The 27,495-nt window shown below is 42.0% G+C and overlaps 5 protein-coding genes and 5 non-coding genes across 10 annotated transcripts; 7 read left to right on the top strand and 3 right to left on the bottom strand.

The window, feature by feature from the left end:
* The first annotated feature begins 817 nt into the window (after positions 1–817).
* Positions 818–1,906, top strand: LOC121176447 (tetraspanin-7-like). The gene has a single exon (XM_041030512.1). The coding sequence runs from the start codon at positions 818–820 to the stop codon at positions 1,904–1,906; it is 1,089 nt and encodes a 362-aa protein (XP_040886446.1).
* A 3,167-nt stretch (positions 1,907–5,073) lies between these two features.
* On the top strand, positions 5,074–11,080 carry def6c (DEF6 guanine nucleotide exchange factor c). The gene is made up of 12 exons (XM_041030527.1): positions 5,074–5,581; positions 6,364–6,504; positions 7,107–7,289; positions 7,960–8,190; positions 8,277–8,423; positions 8,544–8,652; positions 8,859–9,073; positions 9,204–9,311; positions 9,563–9,729; positions 10,128–10,314; positions 10,417–10,507; positions 10,590–11,080. Exons 1-12 carry the CDS (start codon positions 5,486–5,488, stop codon positions 10,790–10,792), a joined length of 1,878 nt encoding a protein of 625 aa, XP_040886461.1. The 5' UTR covers positions 5,074–5,485; the 3' UTR covers positions 10,793–11,080.
* Positions 11,081–12,140: 1,060 nt separating this feature from the next.
* Positions 12,141–14,673, top strand: mcat (malonyl CoA:ACP acyltransferase (mitochondrial)). Its single transcript, XM_041030594.1, has 5 exons — positions 12,141–12,761; positions 13,045–13,132; positions 13,262–13,479; positions 13,680–13,817; positions 14,219–14,673. Exons 1-5 carry the CDS (start codon positions 12,312–12,314, stop codon positions 14,489–14,491), a joined length of 1,167 nt encoding a protein of 388 aa, XP_040886528.1. The 5' UTR covers positions 12,141–12,311; the 3' UTR covers positions 14,492–14,673.
* A 10-nt stretch (positions 14,674–14,683) lies between these two features.
* On the bottom strand, positions 14,684–17,597 carry bik (BCL2 interacting killer). Its single transcript, XM_041030595.1, has 6 exons — positions 17,532–17,597; positions 17,416–17,444; positions 16,244–16,347; positions 15,798–15,950; positions 15,592–15,706; positions 14,684–15,276 (listed from the first exon to the last, which is right to left on the bottom strand). Exons 3-6 carry the CDS (start codon positions 16,336–16,338, stop codon positions 15,160–15,162), a joined length of 480 nt encoding a protein of 159 aa, XP_040886529.1. The 5' UTR covers positions 16,339–16,347; positions 17,416–17,444; positions 17,532–17,597; the 3' UTR covers positions 14,684–15,159.
* Positions 17,598–18,305: 708 nt separating this feature from the next.
* Positions 18,306–27,142, top strand: ttll1 (tubulin tyrosine ligase-like family, member 1). Its single transcript, XM_041029700.1, has 10 exons — positions 18,306–18,558; positions 18,681–18,804; positions 19,107–19,315; positions 19,466–19,646; positions 19,758–19,895; positions 19,992–20,100; positions 20,341–20,484; positions 21,088–21,174; positions 22,250–22,413; positions 25,185–27,142. Exons 2-10 carry the CDS (start codon positions 18,692–18,694, stop codon positions 25,312–25,314), a joined length of 1,275 nt encoding a protein of 424 aa, XP_040885634.1. The 5' UTR covers positions 18,306–18,558; positions 18,681–18,691; the 3' UTR covers positions 25,315–27,142.
* Positions 22,556–22,642, top strand: trnay-gua. Its single transcript is given in 2 exon segments — positions 22,556–22,592; positions 22,607–22,642. It is a non-coding gene; the product is annotated as a tRNA-Tyr (tRNA).
* Positions 23,065–23,151, top strand: trnay-gua. The gene is given in 2 exon segments: positions 23,065–23,101; positions 23,116–23,151. It is a non-coding gene; the product is annotated as a tRNA-Tyr (tRNA).
* trnay-gua lies at positions 23,544–23,631 on the top strand. Its single transcript is given in 2 exon segments — positions 23,544–23,580; positions 23,596–23,631. It is a non-coding gene; the product is annotated as a tRNA-Tyr (tRNA).
* On the bottom strand, positions 24,570–24,656 carry trnay-gua. The gene is given in 2 exon segments: positions 24,570–24,605; positions 24,620–24,656. It is a non-coding gene; the product is annotated as a tRNA-Tyr (tRNA).
* Positions 24,831–24,917, bottom strand: trnay-gua. Its single transcript is given in 2 exon segments — positions 24,831–24,866; positions 24,881–24,917. It is a non-coding gene; the product is annotated as a tRNA-Tyr (tRNA).
* Positions 27,143–27,495: the final 353 nt, after the last annotated feature.

Here is a 27,495-nt window from a genome sequence, read left to right on the forward strand (position 1 = left end):
AGTGCTGTCTAATGGGAGTTTTCAATGGTTTTAAATTAGTTTTCCATTTTTAGCATGGCCTATGTTTCTAAATGTATTTCAACTGTCATTAAAAAAAGAACAGTGCCATATGAGACAATCCAACGTATACATTAAGAGCTAGCATTATGTGGCACAAAATGGTAAATATACTCTATAATACCACAGGGATTTAAAAAATTCTGTTTCAAGGGTAATGTAGCCAAAATCCATGTTATATACATAGTATAACATAGTTGTCATTACATCATAAAAGTTATACCCAGAGAAAGTTTTTTATATTTTACAAATTTGTCACATAAACTGTACAGAAAATGAGATTTTCCCCCATCATTTATTCCACAAACGGACCAAAGTCAAACTCAAATGGATGTCTCCTCCACACCGAGAGAGGGTGTGCATGGATGGACTCTCAGTCTATCCCACTGCAATTACCTCTCGCCTTGACCAGAGCGAGGGGCAACAGTGAGCAAGCAGATGTCGGGATGAGGCTGTCAGCGGAGGAATTTGAAGAGCTGGTGACCATGCAGGTGGAAAGAACACCCGATAAAAACAAATAAATAGGGTGGAAACAAGGGGGCTGTGGATGCAGATAACAGCGCGACGCAACACCCATCAGCAAGATTTACAGTCCAGTCGGCGTTGGTTGTGTTGGTAGTGGATTAATAAGCAGTCATAAAGAGGTGGGAGGGAGATTGTGTTTGTGTATTGCAGGAGGACGAGAGTGAAGGCACTGAGAAGAGAGAGGGGGAGCCTGTAAAAGAGAGAGAGGGGAGTAGATAAAGCCAGACCCAGGATCATGAGTTCTGCACTGCCGTATGACTCGTTGTCAGCTCGGCCGAGTCCCAGCAGACGGGCTTTGGACTGGGAGCACGAGGAGATAGCTGTGCGAAGACTGTCCTCTCCACGGGGTCTCGACCTTCTCACTCCTCCTCCTCTTCCTCGTCGACCCTCTGCCATCCCTGGCTACCTGCTATCGCCATACCAAGAAAAGGAGGAGCAGCTCCACCAGCAGCAGCAGCGACTCTCATTGTCTGTGTGCTCAGAAGCCTCCCTGGCGCCCCCAGCACCTCCACCTTTGGGTGCTGCCCCACCCTGCCGCCGCCCAGTGGGAGTCATGCACCTCCTGCGCCTGGGTCTCCTGGCTTTCAGTTGCCTCTTCTGGGCAGCCGGCCTGGCCCTCTTCACCCTGGGTGTGTGGGCTCAGATTTCACTTGCGGACTACATGCTGTTGTCTGCCAATCGCTACCCCAACGCCCCACTCATCCTTCTGTCCACAGGTGCTGCCGTCACCGCCTGGGGCTTCCTGGGTTGTCTGGGGGTGGCTGCAAACCTGCCCTGTGTGCTAAGGGCTTATGGGTTCTTTCAACTTGCTGCACTAATAGCCGGTCTGGCAGGTGGACTCTCAGGACTCTTTTACCGTGAAGATATTGCCGAAGGATTTCGCAGTGGCTTACAGCGAGCGGTGGCTGGATACACAGAAGATGAAGGCCGTGCCGATGCTCTAGACAGCCTGCAGAGGGCCCTGGAGTGTTGTGGAGCTGAGGGTTGGCGTGACTGGCTCGCGTCTGATTGGGCTATCCAACATATGACCTTCCTGCCCACTGAGAACGGCACCTCGGTTTCCCTGCCGGACAGCTGCTGTGTGAGGCGCAAGGGTTGCAAGAATCGACCTCTTGTGTTGGATGATAGTGATGGAGTAGCTGCTGCAGGAATCCATCCACACGGCTGCTTCCGCAAAGTCTTCAGTTTGGTCAATGATAACGTCTTCCACATTGCTGCCACTGTGTTGGGATTGGCCTTCACCCAGATCGGAGGCATTGCACTGGCTTGTCTGCTGGCCAACAAACTAGCACCAAGACAACATCGTCGTGTAGTGGCACATTAATGGTAAATTTCAAACCAAGGATTGACCCATTTGCAGATGATTAGGATTGGTAATGAACAATGTCCTCAAAGAGTAATAGAATTACGAAGGTGGGGGAGTTTTTTGGGGCATCCATCCACAAGTTGAATTCCCATTTTATTGTCTGATAGTGATAAATGGTGATAAAAGAAAATGGGAATTTAGTTGCAAGTTACTTCAGAAACCAGAAACTCCTCACACTTTGTAACTCTTTGACAGTTTGCCTGACTCTCTTATCTGTACAATCTAAAAAAATAAAACTTATTTAATCTAATGTTAGAGTAGAAGAGGTTAAATTTAACCGTCTGATCTCCAAACTGAGATCACATATTTGGGCCAAATTGAATAGCAGACTTTGAATCATCTCATAGACTATTTGATTGTACAAAATGAGGCTTTTCAGCCTTTTTTGCTGTATGATTTAGATTCAGAAATGGTTAAATAATGGCATGAATTGATATGTTTCATTGTGTAGAATGTATAAAGACACAATTATGTATTAAAAGGATTATTTAGAGTTGAACTGCTCTCATATTGGATTTTTCCTCAAGTTACCTCATGTAGTAGATCTCACCACTGAATTCACAGGAATGTTCACCAGCAGTTTTCCACTTTAGATTATTTAGTCTGGCTGTGTTCAGCAGATGTTCATATCTACATCATTTAGTTTTTCCATCACAATGTCCACACTGTGCTAGAATGGTGCTTTAGAAAAAAGCTTAACACTGTCTGTGATATTTTGTGCCATTTATACTGTACACCTGGCAAGCTGTTAAAGTGTTTACTGTGCTTTGGTAAGAGATGTAGTGACATTATGACATTCCTCCAGATGTCACTGTGTTACTAAAGTTTGTATGTTTTGAAGCACAAGTTTATTTTAACATTGACTTTTATGATCAGCACTACTTCTAAAATGCTTGGTTGCATTGGCTTGACCCAAATGTTGTGCAGCCCATGTCTAGCATGAAACAGCTGGCAGAAGTCTGGACCAGATTAGTATTTTTCTTGCATCTCTTCAATGTTAGAATCAAATTAAAGAAAGCGTTCAATGTTTTGCAAACATGCTTGTTTGATTTCCTGTCAAGAGTAACATGAAAAGACTGATATCATTTTCCTGTCTGTACTCTATATGTGAAGCTAGAGCCAGCAGCCAGCTAGCTTAGCTTAACATAAACTTGCATTAATTTTTAAAGTTTATTTTTGATTTTTTGATGTTTGTTTGTTTTAGAAGTGATACTAGGTGGATTTGTTTTATTTCTTAGACAGAGCCTAGCTAATTGTTTCCCCCGTTTCCAGGGTTTATGCTAGCTAAGCTAAGCTAAGCTAACGGTCTCCTGGCATTAGCGTCACATTTAGCATAAAAATAGGAAAGTGGTATCGACCTTTTAAACTACCTCTTGGGGAAAAAGCAAATAAGTGTATTAAACATATTGTTTTCTTTCAACATGTTATTACACATGTTTTTATATTACTATGTTCACTGAAATGATATAAATCCATCAGCCTCCCTTCCAGCCTAATCATCATAAATTGTACCTTTCCTATTCAGGATAGGCCTTTTTTATTGTTCTTGTAATCATAATGTATCTATCTCACATTCAGTAATATATAATACATTCTAATAATTACCAACAGTGCAAACAAGCATGATTGAAACTGTAAACTATATCTGTCAACAGTAAAAAAAAAAATCTTTTCCTCATTACAGGATATGATATTGATTCAACACAGGGGATGGCAATGTCAAGGTCTTCTGCCCTTGAACATAAATGGCAACAGAATTCTTGTAATGTAATGGTGATGTGGTATAATAGGTTTAAACTAAAACAACATGCAGCACAGCAAGGTGAATGTATTTCTGATGTATGTACAGTATGTATAATAAACACTGTGAACTGCTGAAATCTTGTGGAGTACTCTTTTATGTGTGTTTTGTTTTTTAAAAGCGGAAATAACTGAAAAATTTATCCCTCAACTTGGCAGGTGGTAAGTGTGAGGCTCCCATTTGCATATTAAAGACCTTTAGAGACACGTCTCTGTCTTTATTTTATGAGGAAGGCCATCCTGGAGATGTGCCAGAGTGGTAAATTCTCAGCGCTGGGAGTGGTCAATCCTCACACGAGACCTCTGGCCAGCCAATTCTGAGTTATGGCTAACTGAATGGAATCTCATTTCTACCACCTGAGACAACAGTGATTAGATCTGACCTTGAAGGGAGACAACAGATACAGACACACTTCTGAGCATGATGAAACACAGCAGCCTGACACAGCATTGATTAGTTTACGGAGCAGAAAATCATGAACTATATCCTCTGCTCAAAGTGGATAAAATGAAATAGCATTTCATACATCACAAAGTTTACCTAAAAACCTACATACATCAGTGTTCAGAGACAGATAGGCTTTGGGCTATGGCCTCAGAACAATGACTGCCATTTTCATGACCTAATTATGGTATTGATTACCCTACATTATGCTCTGACAAGGCTTGCGGATGCTTTCTATCTGATTACGCTGTCCTTGTTTAACCTATTTTGCTTGAGGTTGACACGTCCTCACTAGCTGTTTCCCCGCATAAAAGACGAGCTCTGAGAGATATTCGATTGGCGCCTTAACTCAAGGAAATCATGGGGGCTGTTTTGCTCACAATACTTCTGAAATCCACCGTGGGTTTGGCTGATATAATTTTCACAATTTACCACTGATAGTGTACAAAACAAATGCTCACCAGAAATGACACAAAATAGCTGCAAAGTGGGGCAGATTATAGTTGAGCTCTGAGAGACCTCTACTGCCCAAAAACATCTTCCAAGGAAGAGGAAAAGTAAATTCACAATAAGTTGATTAGAGATATTAAGCAAGGCAACAGTAATTCAGTAAAAGTTATAACATATGCAGTGACCCACATTACACAGCTGACATGTAGGTATATTTAGCTGTACTGTATGAGGGTTTATATATATTATATATATTAAATCTTTTAATGATAGTGATGATTGTCTTTGCACTTTTCAGATTTTAAAATAACTATGGCTTTAGGCTCTTTATATAAAAGGGAGTGTCCTTCAACCCCTCTGCAAGCCTCCTGAATCTGATACTAACACGGATCCCAGCTATTTGGTTTTGGATTTTGGCTGGCAGCAATTTGAGGTATTCAGAAATCCACCCTGCACTGTCTGGATAAATGTCTCAGATTTTAGAAATGTAGCTTCCATATGTCGAAATTTCGCGTGTAGGCCTATGTTTGACTCTTTTATTTCGATAGATTACGTGTTCCTGCAGGGGACATGGCAGTAAATTTGTTTAAAATGTGAGAAAGGTATTTGTTGTTGAGCGTGTGGGACTCGAAGCTTTATCTCTACTCTCCGCCTCTTTAAGTCTGCCCTACATCTGACTCATTTTGGTCCTTTGCAACTCGCACAGTAGTCTGTGCTCTGCCCCATGGGCCTGTTTTATTTGGCAATTCTCGCCACCACCGCTCGCTCGTTGCTGCGTAAAAGCCGCCGCGCTGCGCTGCGCTTGGAAATGTAGTTGTTTTGCGCGCGACGAGGTCTCCAAAATGGACCTAAAATCCGAACTCCTCAAGTCCATCTGGTACGCTTTCACATCGCTGGACGTGGAGAAGTGTGGGAAGGTTTCCAAATCGCAGTTAAAGGTAAGGAGGAAAGTTTGCAGTAATTTTAAGATCAGGAAACTGAGGCCGAGGGGCGTCCACTGGACAGCAGAGACTTTAACTGTGTATTTCTGCTGCTGTTCCCCTTTAAATAACTTTTTGCCTGGTTAAAACAAACCAGAACTTACTAGTCTCTATAGTTGTCTTTATATGTTGTAAAATACTACATTGTACTACGTGAATCAGCGGGGTAATCTTGGAAACAATTAACACACAAACGCCCTACAAGCTCACACACAAGTCCAAATATTTGAAAAGGCTTCAAGTCTTCTCCCAGCAGACACGTAACCTGACTGGAGGTGTTAGCCCATGTTTCAGCTCAAAGTCCAACTTGCACCTGTGGCCCAGAACCTTTAACAGAGGCAAAACACCACCACCGTCAGGGTTGAGTTTTTTTTTTAAAGACAACAGCAAGAGATAGAGACCTTATTTTGCCATCTTTCCCCCTCAGTGAATGCTATATTTGTCTGTCATGTTGTTTTCTGCCCAGTTCCTACATGCCTGAATGAGCCCCCTTAGGAGAGAAGAATCCAGGGAAATGGCAGAGAGCTGTCCTGACATGCTTAGTCACTGACGGCCAGCTGTCTGTACTTGTGTGTGTGTGTGTGTGTGTGTTTGTGGATATATGAAGAAATACAGCGTGCACAGAAGACTCAGACTGTGTATAGAGCTTTATACATTTAAAGTGAGATTAGACAATCCACATATACATACATACATACACGCGTATATTTCCGTATACTGTATGTCTGTGTCTTCTTCAGGTGCTTTCCCATAACTTGTATACAGTTCTGCACATCCCACATGACCCCGTGGCTCTGGAGGAGCACTTCCAAGACGATGATGACGGGCCAGTGTCTAATCATGGCTACATGCCCTACCTCAACAAATATATACTGGATAAGGTACAGTGACTGTTAAAGTCACCTCCATGCACACGTTGTTTCAGTGGCAGTTGTCTTGATGCGCTTTACGTGTCTATATGTGGCACATAAACACGTGTGAAAGGTATATTTTTGTGACCAGTTATTCAAGACTTACATCTTCATGACTAAGGCATTTTGGTTTTCATCTGCTTGTGGGAGTTGTTAATAATAGAGTATCACCATCTTTATCTTTACCTTACTTTTTCTTCCTTTAATGTACCCTACCTTTACTTTAACAGTTTGGAAATATTTTTAAGATGTATAGACCTTACACTTATTTGCATTTGAGCTTTATTGGATTGTTCTTACCAGGAAAGTTTGGAAATTTAGTTCCACAGACATTTCTGAGAAGCAGATCTGCTTGTGGGGGCAGAAATGGTCTTAACTGTTAGAGTTAAAGCTCAGTGGGTGGAGCAGCTTTCCACGAATCAAGGCTTTGTCTTACGAGAAAGAAATAATCTCTGTGGCTGTGTGACTTTTATACCCATTCTGTTGTTTCATCTAATTCCATTAAAGCTTTAGTCATTAGTCGTCATTTTCTGCTTTTTGTTTTGTTTTTTTTGTTTGTTTTTTTTTTTCAGGTCAAAGAGGGGATGTTTGATAAGGAGAAGTTTGACGACCTGTGCTGGATGATGACCATGAAGAAGAACTACAAGGAGGTACCACAGGGGGCGCTGCTGTCAGAGAGGGACAGTTTCAAGCTCTTCTGTTTATTCAATCTCCTGTCTGAGGACCGCTACCCGCTGGTGATGATATCAGAGGAGGTAAATGACGAGAGAGGAGCGTTTAGTGTGCTAAATAATGAGTGGTATCACTCAGTGTTGGGAGCGACTTTAATTTAAGGATTTGAATGAGACCTTATTGATGAGGGGTTGGCGACGAAGATTTAAAATCAGAGTACAGAATAAAAACATCTTGGCATATCGAGAAACATGCCAGAAATGCAAAGATTTCTTCCTTAACATTCACTCGATAAATAATGACAGATAAAAAGAACAAATCACACAGGAAACAAAGACAACACCAAGAGTTTTAATGCAGTTACACTGCGATCAGCTAATTGCTTGAAAGAAATATCAGGTTCCATATAAACCCAGCTTGTGTCCCAACAAAGTCTTTGTAGTCATTTATAAGTAATTTTCAAAGACATTTTTTTCACAGCAGTGCAAGTAAGTTAGTTAATGAGGCTCTTCCTTCCTGCACTTCCTCCATAATGCTTTTGGTTTCCTGTCGACAGAGACAAAAATAAACTGCTTTTGTACTATCAGCACAGTAGCCTTCCTCTATAAAGGTATATCATGGAAATTTACTGATCTGGTATGTCAGCATGCTATCTGTACCAGCAGCAATAACAATGTGGCTCTTGTATAATTTTTTGTTTTTGTGGTATTTTCTGAAAACACTTAAGATATTCTAATATGTGGATGGTTTTAGGTTGAATATCTCCTCAAGAAAATCTCCACAGCAATGAATGAGGAGTGGGATGGGAAGCCCTTGGAGGACTTAATATCCCAGGATGGCACAGTGCAGGAGGAGGGTATGTCTGTGTGGGCATTCCTGGAGCACATGGGTGCAGGGCGACTGCTGAGGGTCACCAGTGCCGAGGCCTTCAGTCTGGCTCTGGACGAGGTCTTTCTCGAGATGTATCACAATGTCCTGAAGAGGGTGAGTATTTAACGTGTTTGTTCCTGTCCTTTTTTTAGCCAGTTTTTCTGCTCTCCTGTCATTTTCACCCTGACCACTGTTTTCAGGGTTATATGTGGAAAAAGGGGCACGTGCGTAGGAACTGGACTGAGCGCTGGTTTGTGCTGAAGCCCCACTCCATGGCGTACTACGTCAGTGAGGACCTGAAAGACAAGAGAGGAGAAATCTTGTTGGATAAAAGCTGTGTCATAGAGGTAACATGAATCCTGTGGGTTAGACATGTTCACCCAAAGTCATTACCACTAACTAACCACCAACTAAAATAACTTACTAAGTATTATATCAGTTTGACTGTTTCTTCTTTCTGTTTCTAGGCTCTTGCCGACAGGGAGGGGAAGCGCTGTCTGTTCTGTGTGAAAACGCACAATAAAACCTATGAGATGAGTGCGTCTGACCAGAGGCAGAAGGTGGAGTGGACTCAAGGTGTGTTGGTTTGTACAAGTAAAAACATGAGAGCAGTCAGTCTATTTTCAGTGCTTCAGTCTTCATTGTCTTCAGACCTGCAATGATTCGTTTGTTAATCGATTAGTTGACTGATGACTATTCATCTGTTCTTCTTATTCCAATCCAATCAACTTACTGTCCTTAGAATTTACATTAAGATCTATGTGTGTGTGTTATCTCTCCAGCCATTCAGACAGCCCTCCGTCTCCAAAGTGAGGGCAAGTCCTCCCTTCACCACGAACTCAAACTGAAGAGACGGGTCCAGCGGGAACACAGCCAACGGGAGCGCAGCCGCAGCGCCCACAGCAGCTGCAGCAGCCAATCAGACGACTTGACTATCCAAGAGACAGAGAAGGTGGAGAAAGACAGACAGGATCTCGAGATTGAAAGCATCATCCAGGTAAGAAAGGAGGGGGATCAGGGACAGGGAGGAGGGACAGTTATGCAATCACAACGTCAAGCTTGCTGACAATAATGGCACAATAATAAATACGTGTTAGAATCATGTAGCATATATGTGTGTTTTGCAGCATGCACGGGAATTGGAAACCCGACGGAGGGAGGCAGAGGAGAGAGAAAGGAGGAAACAGAGGGAGGTGCAGATGAAGCTGGAGAGACAGTTGAAAGAGGCCGAGATGGTAGGAAAAACTTTTCCAGATGACATAACATTTATTTACAGTTCCTCTGAAATGGGGTTTAGAGTCCATCCCATTGACTTTGATCTCTGAAAACAGCATGAAAACACTGACATTATAAAATACGGATTTAACCTTTATTGATTTTTAGTGGTGGAGAAATAGTTACGACATTCCTGGAAAAGGTGATTCAGGAATAGGTCAGTTCTTTCCACTAAACTGATGTGTGTGTGTGTGTGTGTGTGTGCGCCCAGTTGAGAGACAGCATGCAGGCAGAGATGCAGGAGAAGGAAAGGGAGGCTGAGCAACAGAAGAAGAGAATTCACGAGTTGGAGCTGACGCAGCAGAAACTGGAGGCTGCTCTCAACATGGAGATCCAGGCTCGGCTGGAGGAGGAGAGGGCCAGACAGGAGCTGGAGAGGTAAGAACCATACACGCCGTGTGTATTCCCAATGTAACTACAGTTCCCTTAATGCTCTGCACATGTAAACAGGATGTATAATGTTGCCGTTAGCTGTGAGGTACAACTTAAAATAAATTATGATTCTCAGGCAAGTTCTTCTGGATTCATAAGCAACATCTTTTATTTCCCTATGATTTCTAAGCAAATTTATAGATGTTTGTGTTTGTAAATGGGTCAAATCAGAGGCCAAACTACAATAACTAACTTCCCATTGTTACTTGAACACTTGTATGCTGGTGTCCCGCTCACCTCACATTGTGTCTTTGCCTCGTGTCTCTAAACCAAAGCACACTACACAGACACTTTTGGTCACTTCATTTCTGCTTCTCACTTCTTTTCTTTCGTCCTCTCTCCAGGTTGCTGGAGGCTGAAGAGGAGAAGAAGCAGCAGTGTCAGCTGCTGCAGGAGCAGGAGAGGGCCATCACCACAAAGGAGGCCTCAGATGGCAGTACAGACAAGGACACCCCTTCAGCCTTCCACTCAGCCTCTCGGGAGCTCCAGGATCTGCGGGCATCTCGCCAGAGGAGCCACCAGCGCCTAGAGGTGAGTAAGAGTCAGTGTGTTTGGATCAGCTCAGTGCCCACCATGTTTCATACTTAAAAAAAACACTCAGGAAACACTACCACTTTCATCCTCTCACTCCAGGAAGTTCAAGAGAAGCTGAGGAACGCCAGTCAACATGTACGGCACTGGAACGTCCAGCTGAACCGCCTGATGACGCCCATCTCTCCTGGAGGTGCAGTATGCTCTTTGTCTGCTGTGTGCTAAGAAACAAAGACACAAACTATTTGGACATTAACAATTCTATTTTTTTGTAGGGCGTTTGGAACATCGCCTATCATCGAAACAACTCTGTCCCAAAAAGGAAGGGGCCCTGGCAAGTAACGAGTTCATCTCTAAATTCAAGATACGAGCCGATCAGAACAGCCAGACACCCGAGGATAACCAGACACTGGAGGAGCAGATGGAGGCCACCCAGCTGTCAGACGGATCACAGGAAAAACCCAACGGACAAATGTGACGACCCTGTTGAGGGGTACAGGTTTTCAAATGTACGAGTTGAAAAATGAGAAATCAGAAATTCTCTATTTGTGTAAGATTGAGAGTGAAAAGAGAAACATTATTAACAATAATACATGGAAAATCTTCAAAAAACCGTTGTATTATATTTATATTCAGAGTTGCACACTAAGATGGAGAATGACGATGACAAGCACAATGTGATGCAGGATCAAAGTAAGACACATCTGACTAAGATCAACAGAGATTTACAGTTTTGTACAATAAAGTTCATTGGTGAATAATAAAACCTTATTTTTTGGTATTTGTCATTTTCCTGATCAAACCATGTGAATCGCTGCCACCTCTCTCTCTAAAACTCTAGTCTAGAGTCTCTCTTAAACTTAGTCTCATTAATATGAGACTTCCTGAAGCTAGCTCTTCTCTTTAAAGTTCTCTGATCAGATCTGATAATTGACACCACAGGAAGTTATTGGGTAATAAATGTGTACAAGTAAAAAGCTTAAATAGTTCAGATGAAAATAACATTGCACAGGACTGAGGTCTGTTTTCCTTTACTTTTACCCAGTCTCAGGTTTTAGGGCATACAAAGTACTGAGCAGCAGAGCCCAACCAATAAATTAGCAGGCAGATATATCAGATAATGTTAGCTTGTCCATCAGAGTTTGTTTTTTAGCTGCTCAGTGCATATCCTGGTAACAGCTTCTCCATAGTCAAATTTAAGAGATCCTTATCAAAATGTTTGTACAACATTTTTTGATCTCTCAAATGTCAGCCAGCCTTAAAAACTGTATTTTTTAAGGCTGTCAGATACTGAGCGGAATCTGACACAGTAAGAGTTACAAACAGCAGAATCTTCAATGAAGAATCACATGAACAAATAAGATATAATTATTGAAAAATAATGATAAGGCTGTAGACATTTCCGTTACAGTTCATTTTTTATCTATAGAAATAAAAATAAAGGCAAAAATTATATACATAAGAAACACTGTGCTTGATGTAAATGATACACTTAGTGCGAATAGTCGCCAGTTAATTTTCTGTCAATCCACTAATCAATTAATTGTCTAATCTTTGAAGCTCTAAATAATAATAATATAATAGTAGTAGTAGTACAAGGGGTTTGCTTCAACTGTGACGTTTTTTAGGTTGCTTCCTTCTTATGTCTTGGTATATGAAAAAAAAGAAAAACAAAATAAAAACTGTTACTACGGGGGTGATTTAGTCAATTCACATTTCAGAGACTTTGTCACTAAAATCATGACATATTCTGACCTGCAGGTGGCGCTGAAGCAGAAAAGAGCCGGAAACTGACCCGGAAAGAAAACACAACAACTTTAACTGCTTCAAACAATATGGTAGCTCCCAGACTGTGTCATGCTGGTTACAGTAAGACGGTCTGTTTGGCGCAAAGTTGATTTTTTATTTTTATTTTCAGTAAGATTAACCACAGTTAATTCAGGAAGATTATGGGTATGTTTTAGCCCGTGAAGACATCATTGGGTGAGGAGTGAACCATGTTGGCATCAGTGGTTGTCAGCATGACAGCAGCCTCCAGAGGGAAGGTCAGGTCTCTGGTGTCCCTGTGCAGGAGACTGTCCAGCAGCCAGCGCGGCTCCACGGATACAGCTGACCGTCCACCGTCTGAAGCCTCCGCTCCTCTCCCGGGCGGCGAGACGCCCGAGGCGCAGGAACTGAGGTTGAGACGCCGAAAGAACCCCAGCGGCTGCTCCGTGTTCCTCTTCCCCGGGCAGGGCAGCCAGTTTGTGGGCATGGGTAGAGGACTTTTGAAGTACCCTAATGTTAAGGAGATGTTTACGGTGTCCCACAAGATCCTCGGGTACGACCTGCTGGCTCTGTGCCTGGAGGGACCCGAGGAGGAGCTGATGAAGACGGTCCACTGTCAACCGGCGGTGTTCGTCACCTCACTGGCTGCGGTGGAGAGGCTCAGCTGCGAAAACCCAAAGGTCAGATAACGATTAATCGATTAATCTGCACCTGCAAAGACGTTGTTCAGTTTAAATAATTAGCTGAAATTATTAATCAGTTATCATATTAGTTACCAATTAATTTTCTGTCAGTTGATTAATTAACTACTCATTGTTGCTCAGAAGTACATAATAAAATGTGATGGGTATTTTCACTTTTGGCTTAAGGGTCAGCATTAAAATATAGCTGAGTATAATACATTATATTATTATTACTGGTGTATTATGTTCTTTACTGATTTCTTTACACTTTTGTCCACAGGCCATTGAGACGTGTGTTGCCGCTGCAGGTTTCAGCGTTGGAGAATTTGCTGCTCTGGTCTTTTCTGGTGCCATGAACTTTGCAGAAGGTAAACACGACATCATTTTTTATCTTGTGCAGGACAAAGCTGTAGCTCAGTTAAAAACACTGGCAATAAATCACCTAAGGCACTAGTGTTAGCTCGTATTGCCTTATTTAACCTTGCTGTGTCTTGTAGCCCTGTATGCGGTGAAGGTTCGTGCAGAGGCCATGCAGAAAGCGTCAGAGCTGGTTCCCAGTGGGATGCTGTCAGTCATCGGTAAACGTCAGGCTCAGTATAAATATGCTTGTCTGCAAGCTAAGGAGCACTGCAAGAGCCAGGGGGTTGAGGAGCCAGTGTGCTCTGTGGCCAACTATCTGTTCCCTGATGGCAGGGTCATCGCAGGACACCAACAGGTACGGAGCATAAAAACTCCATTTTAAAATACAGTAAAACAGCTGTTACCACCAGTTATAGGTAGGACTGGACTTTGTATCTTTGCTTTATCTAAATCACAATGATATAAATCTGTGTGAAGGTGTGATGAAGAAGTGTATTTTCTTCTCTGGGCTTCTCTTGGGATTACTCTTTAATACGAGCTGTGTCATCCTCCCAGGCTCTGGATTTCCTCCAGCAGAACTCGAGACGTTTGGAGTTCATGAGGACCAAACCTCTCCCGGTCAGTGGAGCTTTTCACACTGAGCTGATGGCGTCGGCTACTGAACCCCTCAGAGAGGTTCTCAGACAGGTGGAGGTCAGTCATACTGTTTTTAAGCCACATCAGCTTTTCATCCTGTTTTTATTTACTTCCCCCCGTGCCCATGCCCAGCACTTTTTTCTATCTTTTGACATTTTATAAACAAAATGATTCATTGATTAATTTAGAAAATAACCTGCAGATTAATCGATAATAAAAATAACCATTAGTTGGGATCTTTAAACAAACCCAATATCAACTTACCATTTTGTTCTATGGGAGAGTAAAAATAATACTCACTGCCCCTTTAATATTGATTAATTTCACCCACATTTCACTTAATAATTTCTACCTTATCCAGCAGCCATTATTATGTCCTGCTACCACTCATGGAAAAGTTAGACACTTCGGCTGATTTAGCACTGATCATCTAACACCTGGATTTGTCTCCTGTTCAGATACGGCGTCCTGAGATCAACGTGTACTCCAACGTTGATGGCAAACGCTACATGAATGAGAGCCACGTGCGCAGACAGCTGGTAAAGCAGCTGGTGTCGCCTGTGAAGTGGGAGCAGACTCTGCACGAGATCTACGAGAGGACGCAGGGGGAGAACTTCCCTTACACCTACGAGGTTGGTCCGGGAAAGCAGCTCGGCGCCACACTTCAGAAGTGCAACGCCAAGGCCTTCAGGAAATACACACAAGTGCAGGTCACTACTTATGATGACTGATAATGCAGAGACGTGGACTCTGATTAAAAACAACCAAGCAAGAGTAGGAAGAATGTGCCTGAGTGGTTATTTTATCTCAGACATCTTGACTATCCAGTTACACCTGCAAGTTCCTGTGGTTGTTTCTTAAGGTCTTGTTTGTGTGTTATTGTGTAATTAAATGAATAATTTTTTATTAATGAGACTGCAGAATTTTGTCATTATGAATTTTATTTTGCATCACGTGAAAAGCAGTTTCAAATCTGCAACAGAAAGACCAGCTCCCTTCATTTTCTATTAAGCCAGGCTACATATTATCTGTAAAAAAAAGTTGGCCTCTTAAACCAGTAAGAAACTAATCTGGATACAAAAGACTGCAGGCCAGCAACAGTCCAATCATGGAAACATGCTTCTGACACAATGTCTGAAACAATGTCACTGCTACAGTATGCTGGCCAACTCGCTGGGCACTTTTGTGAAACAGATTTTAACGATATCCGTGTGCTCCGAACAAGTTACAGTATTTTTTACTGACTTCAGTGTCATCTTACAATACGGCTCATTAAAATAGTATAAAAAGAGAAGTCAAAGTAAACAGCAGAAACAAATCAGTTAGCAATAATTGTCACTCATTTGCAAACATTTTTTTGTCAAATATATAAGGGCCAAAAAGACCTGCTTATGGCCTTTCAGGCTTTCCATTGCATCCACAGTGCACCGAAGAGGCTCACTGCAGCCACCAGTGCCACAGTCACGAGGGCTCCTCTGGTCCAGCCAGTGCAGGTGATTGGTTTAAAACTGGACACCTGTGAAATGAAGCGTGATGAGTTAAACTTGAATTACTTGGGGGACTTTACAAGTCAGCAGGTCCAGACAAATGTATGTTAGATGGCATTAATCTTTATTTTTATTAATCTGTGTTACTTGTGCAAGTATGTTATACTGTAGTGAGCGTCCACTCCATCCAACCAAAGGGTTTTGTTAAAATGAAAGACATTTTAATTACATTTTTATTTATAAGACTAAATACTAGCACAAATAATGTGTGTAAATAAAAAAAATACCCACATTAAAAAAAGATATAGTGTATAATGCCATAGAACATAGAAAAGTTGTGTTACCCAGGCTGTCAAGGCATCAGGTCTGAGGATAGCCTGCCCAGGTGCAGTGCTCACTACCCAGTCCTTCACTGCAGCAGAGAGACCCTGGAAGGCCCATAACTGGCTGTGCATGTCCCTGAGACAGAACAGCACCAGGTCACAGCCAGGCACATAAAGATCTGATTAGCAACATAACATGAAGAGGGACCTTTTTTTTTTTTTATTACCGATAGATGGTCCTGGTCAGTGCCTGAGCGGGTCTCAGCATGTGTAGAAGAGTTGGTAGCCTGTTTGGCTGTCTGCTGGTCCACTCCCAGTCCAGCTGGTCTCCAACTGCAGCCAGCTGGCGGGCAATAGCACGAGCTCTCCTGTCACTGACTCTGAAACAGAACAGGCAAAGATTTTGTTGAGTTGCTTAAATTTTTTTCAGTTGGATTTGTCACATTGAATATTTTAGAAAAGTGCTCAGTAAGTTTTTTTTATTTTATATTTTGGATTTAAAACAATAAAAAAAATCCATCACATACACAGGTGATTCTCTAAACAAAACCTTTCTATGATCGTGCTTGTTTTTGCTACTACTGATCCCACATGGTCTGTTGCCTGAGGCTGAACTGTGTGTTGTTGTTGCTATTAACATTCACAAAAGTGCGGGGGAGGGCCTCTGCTGTACCTGAGGTTAACGTCAAACAGGGTGCCAGGGTCCACGTCACCAGGTCCAGCCTGGAGAGAGACGACACGACTCGGCCGTCTTGTTTGTTCCACCATCTTTGTTTTCTGTGAAGAGAACCAGTATCATGCAAATGATTCATATTAGTATACGTGTGAGAAAAGTACCCAAAGCATCATTAGCCATGCAGGACAGATAATGGCCCCCATGGTTGGACAGTGTTTGTGTGTTATCCTTGCTCGACTCCCAACGTTCATAAACAGGCTGTGTAAATACTGGGTCATGTTACCAGGATAGGTGGCAGCTCTGTTACTGGGGAGAAAAAACAGGTTGATAAAACAGGCTCTCCTAGCTTTGAAGAGATGACATCATCTGTTGGATTAAGTCCAGCGGTTGTTGTCCACTTACAACAAAAAGTGTATTTTGGGTCCCAAATGGACATGATGTTTGGGATAAGTTTATATGAGAACCTGTAAATGTAATCGACCCCTGACTTACTATATTCTTTTTTTTTTTTTTTTGTGTTAACAATCGGGGCCTTCAGTGGTTTGTAGCCTCCTACCTACACCTGTCCTGTGACCAGTTCCTGTTGTGCCTACAATCCTGTGTCTGAATGCAAATGCTCCATTTCCATAACTCAAATCAACCAAACTGCCTTTTGATTCTTACAAGTAAGAAATAAAACATCACTGGCTCTGAAAAATCTGCTTATAGAGTTTAAATATTTGTACATTTACAAATCTGGATGTATCCTGAGGGAATCCTCTGTGTTTAAGCTAATTTAAAAGAAATACCATCAATATATAGCCATAAACGTGGGAACCTCAATAATATAATCACAAAATAATACTCTGAGGACAGTTGTAATTATAAGTATAATTATAATATAATTCATGTCATAACGTATAGCAGTTATTGTCGTAACAAAGAGGTGAAATCATCCTTCTCACCCAAAGCAAACAAAGGTCGTTTTGAAGATCACACTGATTAGGCTACACATTAAACTCACAAACATGTGAAATCATAAAATTTAAAAATCACTAACTACATTTCCATTTAACTAGTAAACTGTATCGTGTAGGAATAGTATCATGTTAGGTCTTAATCGAATCTGAACGCTCCTGCTCTGACAGTAAACAGGTGCATGTACAACAAGAAAAGAAAGTAAAACCTACCTTTTGTGTAGATTAAAGTGGACGCCGCCCTGCAATAAATATAAAGACATTATTATTAAAGTACATTGGAAACAATAAAATAAAGAAATATTCGTAAGGTGTTTTCCTATACTTACAGCAGCGTCCTTTTAATCTTATTGCTTTCAGGTAACTGCCACAAACGTGATAGGCCACGCCTTTACCTGCTGCTGCCGAAAGTCACCATCAGGGGCGCAAGAGGTGGACGTGGTGATATCATGTGACAGTTTAGTTTTTTGAAAATCAATTTTTGTTAATTTTACATGTAACACCAAGTACTTCATTCTATTATATATGTTAAAACACTAATGCAGTTGTTTCAACAAAGGACAGCCTGCATATCAAGTATTAGGAAAAACGTTTTCTAGTATTTCTATCTATTATCCTTCGTACACTGAAGAGAATTTGCAAGCAGTATGTGTTTTTTTTAAACATCTGTTCATTTGGGGTTTAGTCTGAATTTTAAAAAATTCTTTATTTAAAAAAAAAGTTATTTTCCTTCATACAGGAAGTACTTTTAGCAGAGATCACATGGATGCACTGTTTTAGTTTAAACTCCACAGACTGTCCAACGCTGACCCCTGCTGGTATGCTGTGGTAATGACACCCTGCGGTGACATCATTGCGTCCCCCGTTGCTAGGTTATTAACTCGGAAAGGCCAGGCCGACAACGGTATCTTTAATGTTCTTAACAGATTTTTATGATTAAAAAAAAAACCCCATAAAAATCGAACTTAAATCGCATAGTAAGTTTATATTATGCATAAATGTGCGTGTAATTAACTACAAAGGCTTTTATTGTGAAGAGTAGTTTAACAGCGGTGGGGGTTTTCGTCACTGTCCGGCTTCACAACGCCTGGATCCATAGATGTAGCTTGTTAGCGTTAAAAACAAGAAGCTAACATGGGAGCGATGGTCTGTTAGCGGTGATGTTAACGGACTTGTGCTTCGCTGTGCTTGGCTGTGAGCTCTGCAGACGACGGTCTGATGAGATTGCATCACTGACTGGGTGATGTCCGCCCAGCCTCTGCAGCAGTCCGGGGAGGATCCAGCAGCCTGCTAACTACTGAGCCAGCCCGGCTAGCTGATGCTGATGACTGGCTGTTTCCTGACATTGATTTGCAGGTAGGTGACTAGATAGAAACCACAGCGAAATGCAGTAACAGCATTGAGCCCCCCTCTCTGTTCTATCTGTAGTTTTTCCTGCTTTTCTATATGTTTACCTGTTGTTCTGTGCTCCACCCTAGTGGGAGGCACCATGGCCGGTAAGGTGAAGTGGGTGACAGATATTGAAAAATCAGTGCTCATCAACAACTTTGAGAAAAGGGAATGGATTCAAGTCACCGAAAACGAGGACTGGAATTTCTACTGGTAGGTTTTCCAGCTACATTACACCTGACTCTTTAGTGCTGGGACACTATTTCATGCAAGCACCACACCTACACATGTAAATACAAGCAAGGGTGGAGGAAGCACTCAGATTCTTTGCTTATAAGTACCAGTATCACAATGTAAAAGTACTCCATATAAATTAATCATCTTGCATTCAAAATCCTTCTCAGAAAATGCAAAATCACCTATTTACCTAGTACCTAATTATATCACCAAGCTTATTTCAGGCTTCCAGATTCTTTACAGTGTCATAATGCAGGTTTATTTGTACCCACGTGCAGGATGAGCATCCAGACCATCAGGAACGTGTTCAGTGTGGACACTGGCTACCGCCTGTCAGATGACCAGATGGTTAACCACTTCCCCAACCACTATGAGCTGACCAGGAAGGACCTGATGATCAAGAACATCAAACGCTACCGTAAGGAGCTGGAGAAGGAAGGAAGCCCGCTGGCAGAGAAGGACGAAAATGGAAAATACATTTATCTAGGTATCTATTAGAGCTCTCCAGGGAAGGATGAGTGTAAAAATGCGTGCTTATTATCTGCATCCCTTCTTTTTTCCCCTCATAGACACACATGTCATTGATATGTGGCAAATTTGATTATGTTGTGCTTTTTTTTCTCCATGCTTTGTACAGATTTTGTCCCTGTGACGTTCATGCTCCCGGCCGATTATAATTTGTTCGTGGAGGAGTTTCGTAAGAATCCGTCCAGCACCTGGATCATGAAGCCCTGTGGGAAGGCCCAGGGCAAAGGCATCTTCCTCATCAACAAACTGTCCCAGATCAAAAAGTGGTCCAGAGACAGCCGCACTTCCACGTGAGTTAAAAAATGCAACATCCAAAACTGTTAATGATTGTGCTTGTAAAACATCAGATTGGTCAGGGGTTGTAGGTATCTGATGTTTGGTGTCTTGCTTTTTGCCTCCAGGTTTGTAGCAGCCTCTAGTGGCAAGGAAGCATATGTCATCTCCCTGTACATTGACAATCCTCTGCTAATAGGAGGGAAGAAGTTTGACCTGCGTCTTTATGTCTTGGTGACCACTTATCGGCCTCTCAAATGCTACATGTAAGACCAGTTCAGTTCATGAACATCTTTTTCAAAGCCAGTGCAAATGTTACTGAGGTTGTTTATTGAGCTTTCTTTTTTTTTTTGGGCTCTCAGGTACAAGCTGGGCTTCTGTCGGTTCTGCACAGTAAAGTACACACCCAGTACAAGTGAACTGGATAACATGTTTGTTCACCTCACTAATGTGGCCATCCAGAAACATGGGGTAAGTCTGTATCATGTCTGGTGTGGCGAGGAGGGCTACTTATAATATTTCCTATAGTAGTTAAAAAAAATAGCACAACCATTGTTATTTGAATGTAGTGTTTTAAATCAGTGTTCTGCACCAGTAAATAGGTTTTTATGGACCATGTTATTTTACACCAGAACTCCACACAACCCCCCCCCCCCCTCCCCCCCCCACCACCCAAAAAAAAAACACCAAGTTAGACTGTGCTTTTAACAGGATGACTACAACCACGTTCATGGAGGCAAGTGGACGGTCAGTAACCTCCGTTTGTACCTAGAAAGCACCAGAGGAAAGGATGTGACCAGCCGACTGTTTGACCAGATCCACTGGATTGTGGTGCAGTCCCTGAAAGCTGTGGCTGTAAGTGGACACGGACAGTTACTCGTACACACTGACTGACATACAAGAAATAAAAGAATTCTCCTACAGAGAAGTATTAGCATCAAAATATACTTAATGTAGAATGACCCATTTCAGGATAATATTTATGTTTACCACAGACCTCTTTATGTTGCCAGTGCTTCAACCAGATGCAGTACAAAACAACACATTACACCACAGATGTTGAAGCCTCTGGTGGTTGTGTTTTACTTTTTCTTCCGGTTGGGTTGCTGCTTTTAGCGTGGAGCCTTTAATAACTGCAGCAGGCTAACACTTTTAAACACACGGCTGTAAAACTACCTCAATGCTGTGGTGCCTTTTTGTTTTTAGCACAATAGTGCACTCAACTTAATGCACACTTCCCTTTTCTACTAAGTGATCCGATCTACTTCCCCTCTAAGGCCTCCTTACACAGGCCACTTTGTGTCTTAATAGTTATGTCCACCGGTATATTTTTGCGCTGGTTATTTGCTAACATCCTTCCTAGGTGAATCACTTGCATTAAAAAGTTCTGAACATATCACAATCACTCATGGGTAAATTCCTCTTCCTAATTTGGGCCCTGTTTCTTATTTCCCTCAGCCTGTGATGAACAACGACAAGCACTGTTTTGAATGTTACGGGTACGACATCATTATTGATGACAAGCTGAAGCCATGGCTTATTGAGGTGAGTGATTTAACAGGGGGAGTTATTAAATACATACACACCTACAAACTCACATAAAAAGGGTTCAGTTGACTAAAAATTAGCATCTGCTGTAAAACAAAATGTGTTTTTCTTTGCCCAGTTCATGAAGACAGCAGCAACATATTTTACCAAGCCCAGACATATTTAACATGCTTGCACAGTGACTTCACGTACCTTTCCTTTGATTGTTAAGCAACTTTAAATGCCCTTGCGGTTGATCTTTGAGTGTGTATGTTTGGATGTGGGCCTCTCTGTATTCAAATGTGCGCTGAAGGCGATACTTTAACCCATTCAGTGCATTACTCCAGCTGAAAAACACCGCTGAAAATACAGGGGAAACTGAGTATGTACCAAGGAATACAGGCTGATACAGGCTGCTACTGCTATTATTAGCTGTCATCTTTTGCTGCGCTCATTTTGACAGCTGTACAATGAGTTGCTGGGTTTCCAGGCTAGGTCCCAACTATTTCTGTTCACAGACACCAATCTGATCTATTTTGGTCGACACCAAGTTGCTTGTGGGTCATAAATGCTCCTCAGTGACAGGCCGATCAAACGTGTGCCACAAACCTAGTCAGGAGCACTTTCTTGTATTCACGTATGCTCTGTTTTGTTTTGACTTTACAGTACTTATGAAGGTATGTGTGGATGTGGCCAGCTCTCATTAAAAGATAATGCATTACAACAGAAGTACATGTGTTTGTGTTATCTATTCAAGGAAGCAAGGGTGTGTGTTTTTTATGAGAATAATTGCTTCGTCTCTGTTTGGGCGCCCATGTAAGTTTTCCAGTGTGTATCTAGAGTTCTTCTTTTAACAGCTGTTAAAGCACATTAGCAGCTACATTTCCTGCCTGATAAGAGCTTCCATAGGGGGACAGGAGGAAATTAAACAATGTGCTCATGCCTGTTTGGCTCCTACAGTATGTCATTAAGCTCTGCCCAGTTGCTGTGAACCTAATTACTGTTTATTATAAACTGCATCTCCAGGTGGTTTGATGCAAAACACCTTCTCTTCAAATGCAGATGTAATTTTCTGTGTCTCGGTGCTCCTCAGGTCAACGCCTCTCCTTCGTTGACCTCCAGCACGGCCAACGACCGCATCCTGAAGTACAACCTCATCAACGACACCCTCAACATTGTCACACCCAACGGGGACATCCCTGACTGCCGCTGGAATCGCAGCCCACCCCGAGAGGCCCTGGGCAACTATCAAGTTCTGTGAGTGACTCTGAAATCGACCGGTCAGACACACTCAGCTAAGTAGGGACACATGGAGGCAAAAGATATCACTCATAAGTGAAAGTTTTCCTTCCACAGAACCTAAGCTGAGGGTGATATCTACTTGGCCAAGGTTTCAGACCCTTCGATAGCTCAGTTGGTAGAGCGGAGGACTGTAGGGGTAATAACAGGCATCCTTAGGTCGCTGGTTCAAATCCGGCTCGAAGGAAAAACTTTTAACTGTGTTGTTGAACATACTGTCCCTCAATACGAGGACAGGAACACTGTTTGACTGCAGAGGTTTATCCTGTAACTAATTAACCTGAGCTTGCAGTAACTCAGTTGGCTCACAGTTTGCATTCCAACCTTGTGAACTTAGATTGTAAGAGGAGCTGATGTGCAGCAGGTATAAACATTTATCTGTATATTTTTTGTTCAGTATATTCACAATAGAATGGATACTTTATTGGTTATTACTGCTCCTTGAGATATGTGAAAATACTATGACAGATCTTTTTAATTCCAATCCATTAATCTTTAGACTGATGTAGTAATATATATAGTGTTATGAACTTGTCCTCTCCATTTATGACGCCTGGCATAGACACTATGACCTGAGGGATTTTTGTTTTGGTATTTTGTGTGTGTGTCCCTTCGATAGCTCAGTTGGTAGAGCGGAGGACTGTAGTGGCAGCACCAGGCATCCTTAGGTCGCTGGTTCAAATCCGGCTCGAAGGAAAGACTTTTTGACTGTACTGTATGCAACCAGAATGTGTTTCCCTCCTAACTCACTCCTCTGCAAGCAAGGGTTTGTTCTGCCTTGTGAAATAGGAGCTTTCATTTGGTTAATCTCATTGCCTTCCTCATTTGGCCACATTTTGATGAAGCACCATTTGGGAACATAATCTTCAGGTTACGATTTTATTTGAATTATTTGTTACATAACAACATATGCTAATGAAAAACAGGATACTGTAGATACAGTATGTTTTTTTTTTCTCACACTACACCATGACCCAATACAAGCCACTGCTGTGTGCTAATCTGGAAAGGCACCTGTTCAGTCTTGGCAGGGGCCAGAACTGAACAGGGCTGCACATTTCCACTGGTGCTTTTCTGCTGGCTGTCTGCCTTCGATAGCTCAGTTGGTAGAGCGGAGGACTGTAGTGGCATATAGCAGGCATCCTTAGGTCGCTGGTTCAAATCCGGCTCGAAGGAGTGACTTTTAACTGAGTGACTCATAGTGAAGCGACTACTGTACACGTTATTACATATGATTCTGCATACAGTAGCTGAAAAGAGGGAAGACTGATTCTGCTGTATACGTCCAAACTGAGCTGTAACTGAATAACCAGAACTAGTTAATACATGGACGTACTGCGTGTGTTTCTCGCTGTATGTTTATGTTGTGATATATTTTGTTAGCTGGCTGGTTTACACAGTAGGGCAATATTGTCCTATTAGGGATTTTTGACTTATTGTCTGCCTTCCATAAGGTAATTGGGAGAGTGGGGGACTGTAGTGGTTAAAGCAGGTTCCAGTCTGGCCTGAAGATCGCAGTTTTTAAATTAATGGAAGCAAAAAGAAAAGTGTTGAGTGTCGTGAAGAGCACAGCATCAGAAACGATAGCTGATAATCATGGAAAACATGTCGGTTATGTTTGGCTCAACTGAGGCAGAAGGGTTGTTATGGCAGTGGTAGATGTGGTAATGGCTTCCTGCATAAATCCAGTTTGAAAAAACAGCATCTGTTAAAACAAACTGTTCAACATCTGCTCAGCACAAGGGGATCAGCCCTCCCGCCTGTGCTCTTTTCTAAACAGCCTCACCTTATCCCTGTTCAGTCAGCAAACCTGAGTGAATTATCCCATCAGGGGCTTTAAAAAGTTGGTTTTCTCATAAAAGATTTGTTAGGAAAACAGTAAAATACCAACAATTATCAGTTAACCACTGCTAGTTGAGAAGGAAGAGCAGATATGAGAAGAGAGCAAGGAAGAAAGCAGCAGTTGTCCATCCTCCTTCACCTGTAGCTACTGTGCGAGAGACTGCCATTGCAGAGTGGGACTTCATTGCCACTGTCAAAAATGTTTACACAGCTAGCCCCCCCCACGCTTCAGCGTAATCTCCCAACATGCAGAGCACTCCATTAAAAGTCACTCCTTCGAGCCGGATTTGAATCAGCGACCTAAGGATACCTGGTGTAACCACTACAGTCCTCCGCTCTACCAACTGAGCTATCGAAGGGGTGATGGGTGTTTGAAAAACTGGTTGCAGGTAGGTCAAACTTACACCTGGTGTGAACACAGTAATGTGAGCACTCCTCTTTTCTCCTCCTCAACTCTGGGTTCCTTCTGTGCACTACACGAAAAATGCGATCTCTAAACAGGAGCCATGCTGCCAGCATAGCTAAAATATTACTCCTTCGAGCCGGATTTGAACCAGCGACCTAAGGATGCCTGCTATTTCCACTACAGTCCTCCGCTCTACCAACTGAGCTATCGAAGGGATGGTACTGCTCTGAAAGAGATCACCGATCCATGGGACCCTGTGCACAATGCCCGCAGCGGTCTTTTGTCCATAGGAGCCCCATTCTGAATTGTTGTGAGGGTAAAGTGTGCTTAGCACTTACCGGGGGGTATTGTTTGAGTTAAGCACCTTGTTTGAGTTAACACCTCCATGTATAGGCGAGCAGAGGGGCCAACAGGAACTCGCTCTAATGTATTTCTTTACTACATTACTCCACTGACTCTAACTCCTTCTCCGTGTCACTAGGTATGATGAGGAGCAGACGCAGAGCGAGAATGCTGAGCGTGACCTGCGGAGCCGCTCAGGTCAGTCGCTGGGGTCAAAAGGCACCAAGGGGAGTGCAGGCGTTCGCCCCACTGCTGCCACCTGGAAGTGAGGTGATACTGATGACCCTTAATGACTTCCTGTACGATATTACAGGGTCCTCAAGTGGGGCAAGGAGGATAAAAAAAGGACCACCCAGACTTTTTTTAGCCCAACTATTCAATGGAAGGCTGCTCTCTCTGTCCACATTTCACTGACTGAGGCACAGGGGGCAATAACCCTGCTGCTGAAGGGGAGAGAAATCCACAACGGGGTTATATTTGGAGAGTTTAAAGGCCAGAGTTTGTGGCTTTTTGTATGAATGTGTAACCAACAATGTAGAAATTATGTTGATACGAAGGTCAGTATCACATGACATCTCTCAGCAACAGTTTTCAAGCCAGACCAAGGTCTTTGCATAGACAATAGAAGTAGAATGGCAGTTATACAAAATGAAGAGACTGTCTGTAATAGTTGGAATAAAAATTACAAAAATCCAAGGTGAAGAAGAAGGATGAACAACCTGAACTATGCACGATTACTGAGTACTGACATTTTAACTTAACCCACCACACAGATGCTAAAAAGAAGGAGCTCTGTGATATGCACTGTACGGAAACAAAGAAACAGAGAGAGATCTAACAAATAGAAAATGTATAAAGATATGATTTATTGTTAGGATGCTGATAGATTGAATTAGCAGAACTAAATGTATAATGACCCTTAAATAGAATTTAATGTTTTTTTAATATGTTCATTATCAGTATGTTTATGCAGGGGGGGTTAATTAAGATTGATTGTATTCAGTGCTGAACCCTGTTGCACTTTATCACTTTATTTACTTAACTGATATCCAGTGTTGCATTTTGAGTTGGACTGCTGACGTCATATCTGCTGCGCATTTTTAAATCTAACATAGACAAGAATCCTGCAATTTTCCTACAGCTACTGAAATGTTGAACAACTGATGATGAGTAAACATCCACGTTTTTAATTCTCTAATGTAGGGCTGAACAGTACTGGCAAAAAACACACTGTGATATTTAATTTTCCTCTGGGTAAATTGTTGAATTTTAAGTTGCATACTCACCATGAGTATTAAGCATTTACCTTCTGTAAAATTACTCACTAAAGGAATGATTTGGGAAGTTTACCCTTGAACATGAGTTTGTTCAACATGATCTTAATAATCCCTTTGCTTTACATGTCATCCTACAGTACAATGTTGATGCTGAAAGTATCGTTCAGCCCTGTTCTGATGTATAAACTCATTTGATGATTTGTGGAATTAAATGCTGCTTTTGTATGACTAGTGTTTGTTGATTTTGCTTTGAAATAACAAACAGAATGTAAAATTCTCTACTAATTATTCTTTATCTTATCGCTCTTAAAACATTCTGCTCTTTTAAAAAAAAAAATCCATTTCATGCTATGCTAACATGATGGAGTTGGGGTTTTTCGTTTCTTGTCACTTCGCTGCAGTAAGGGCCCCTGCAGCCTTTGATGAATCTAATCTGCCTGGAGTGTAGATTAATCAGAGGCCAATCCTTCAAAAGGCAAATGACCTCTGCTCCTATGTCCTTGCTATTACCACGGGAGTAAAGTAGGTCTCTGCATGGCACCGTTCCTTCACCTTGAAAGTTTGACGCCTCCTCTCCACCCCCACCACATTGTTGTTTCCTCCTTGCAGTTGGTTACTACATGTAGCATAGCAGCTGGACAAGGCAAGTAAGTCATGCACGTGTTGATCTGTGCTCTCTAACCAAATTCCTCTAACCATCCGATCTGCAGTGAGACATACACATCCTCCTGTGCTAAAGAGTGAATTTACCGAGCGTTGGAATGAATTCTGAGGAGTGTTCAGCAGATGTCAAATAAGACCTAGATCCCACTGCTGGTTGTCTTTGATGTGGTTATTAACTGTACAGCTTATGTTGTATACATGACATGAAGTGATGTGACAAATTCAGCTATTCAGTTAATTTTCTTTCAATAAAATATCCATATTGGTGCTGCCTTGACATTTTTTTTTAATGTTTTAAAACAGGGGTAAGTGGAAAAATGTGGGTGAACTGGCCCTTTAAAAACTTATAGCTGCTTATTTACAGTCTCACAAGAAAAGTCCATTTCTAAGCTGTGGGTAGTTCTCACATCCTCTCAGACTGCAAGTGATAAAGTAAAAAATAGCAATCTGAAAATACTACTGTACATTTGAGACTGTGTCTTACACAACTCTGCATTAACTATATCTCTG

This window comes from Toxotes jaculatrix, chromosome 22, assembly GCF_017976425.1.
Source record: "Toxotes jaculatrix isolate fToxJac2 chromosome 22, fToxJac2.pri, whole genome shotgun sequence".
Taxonomy (NCBI): Eukaryota; Metazoa; Chordata; class Actinopteri; family Toxotidae; genus Toxotes; species Toxotes jaculatrix.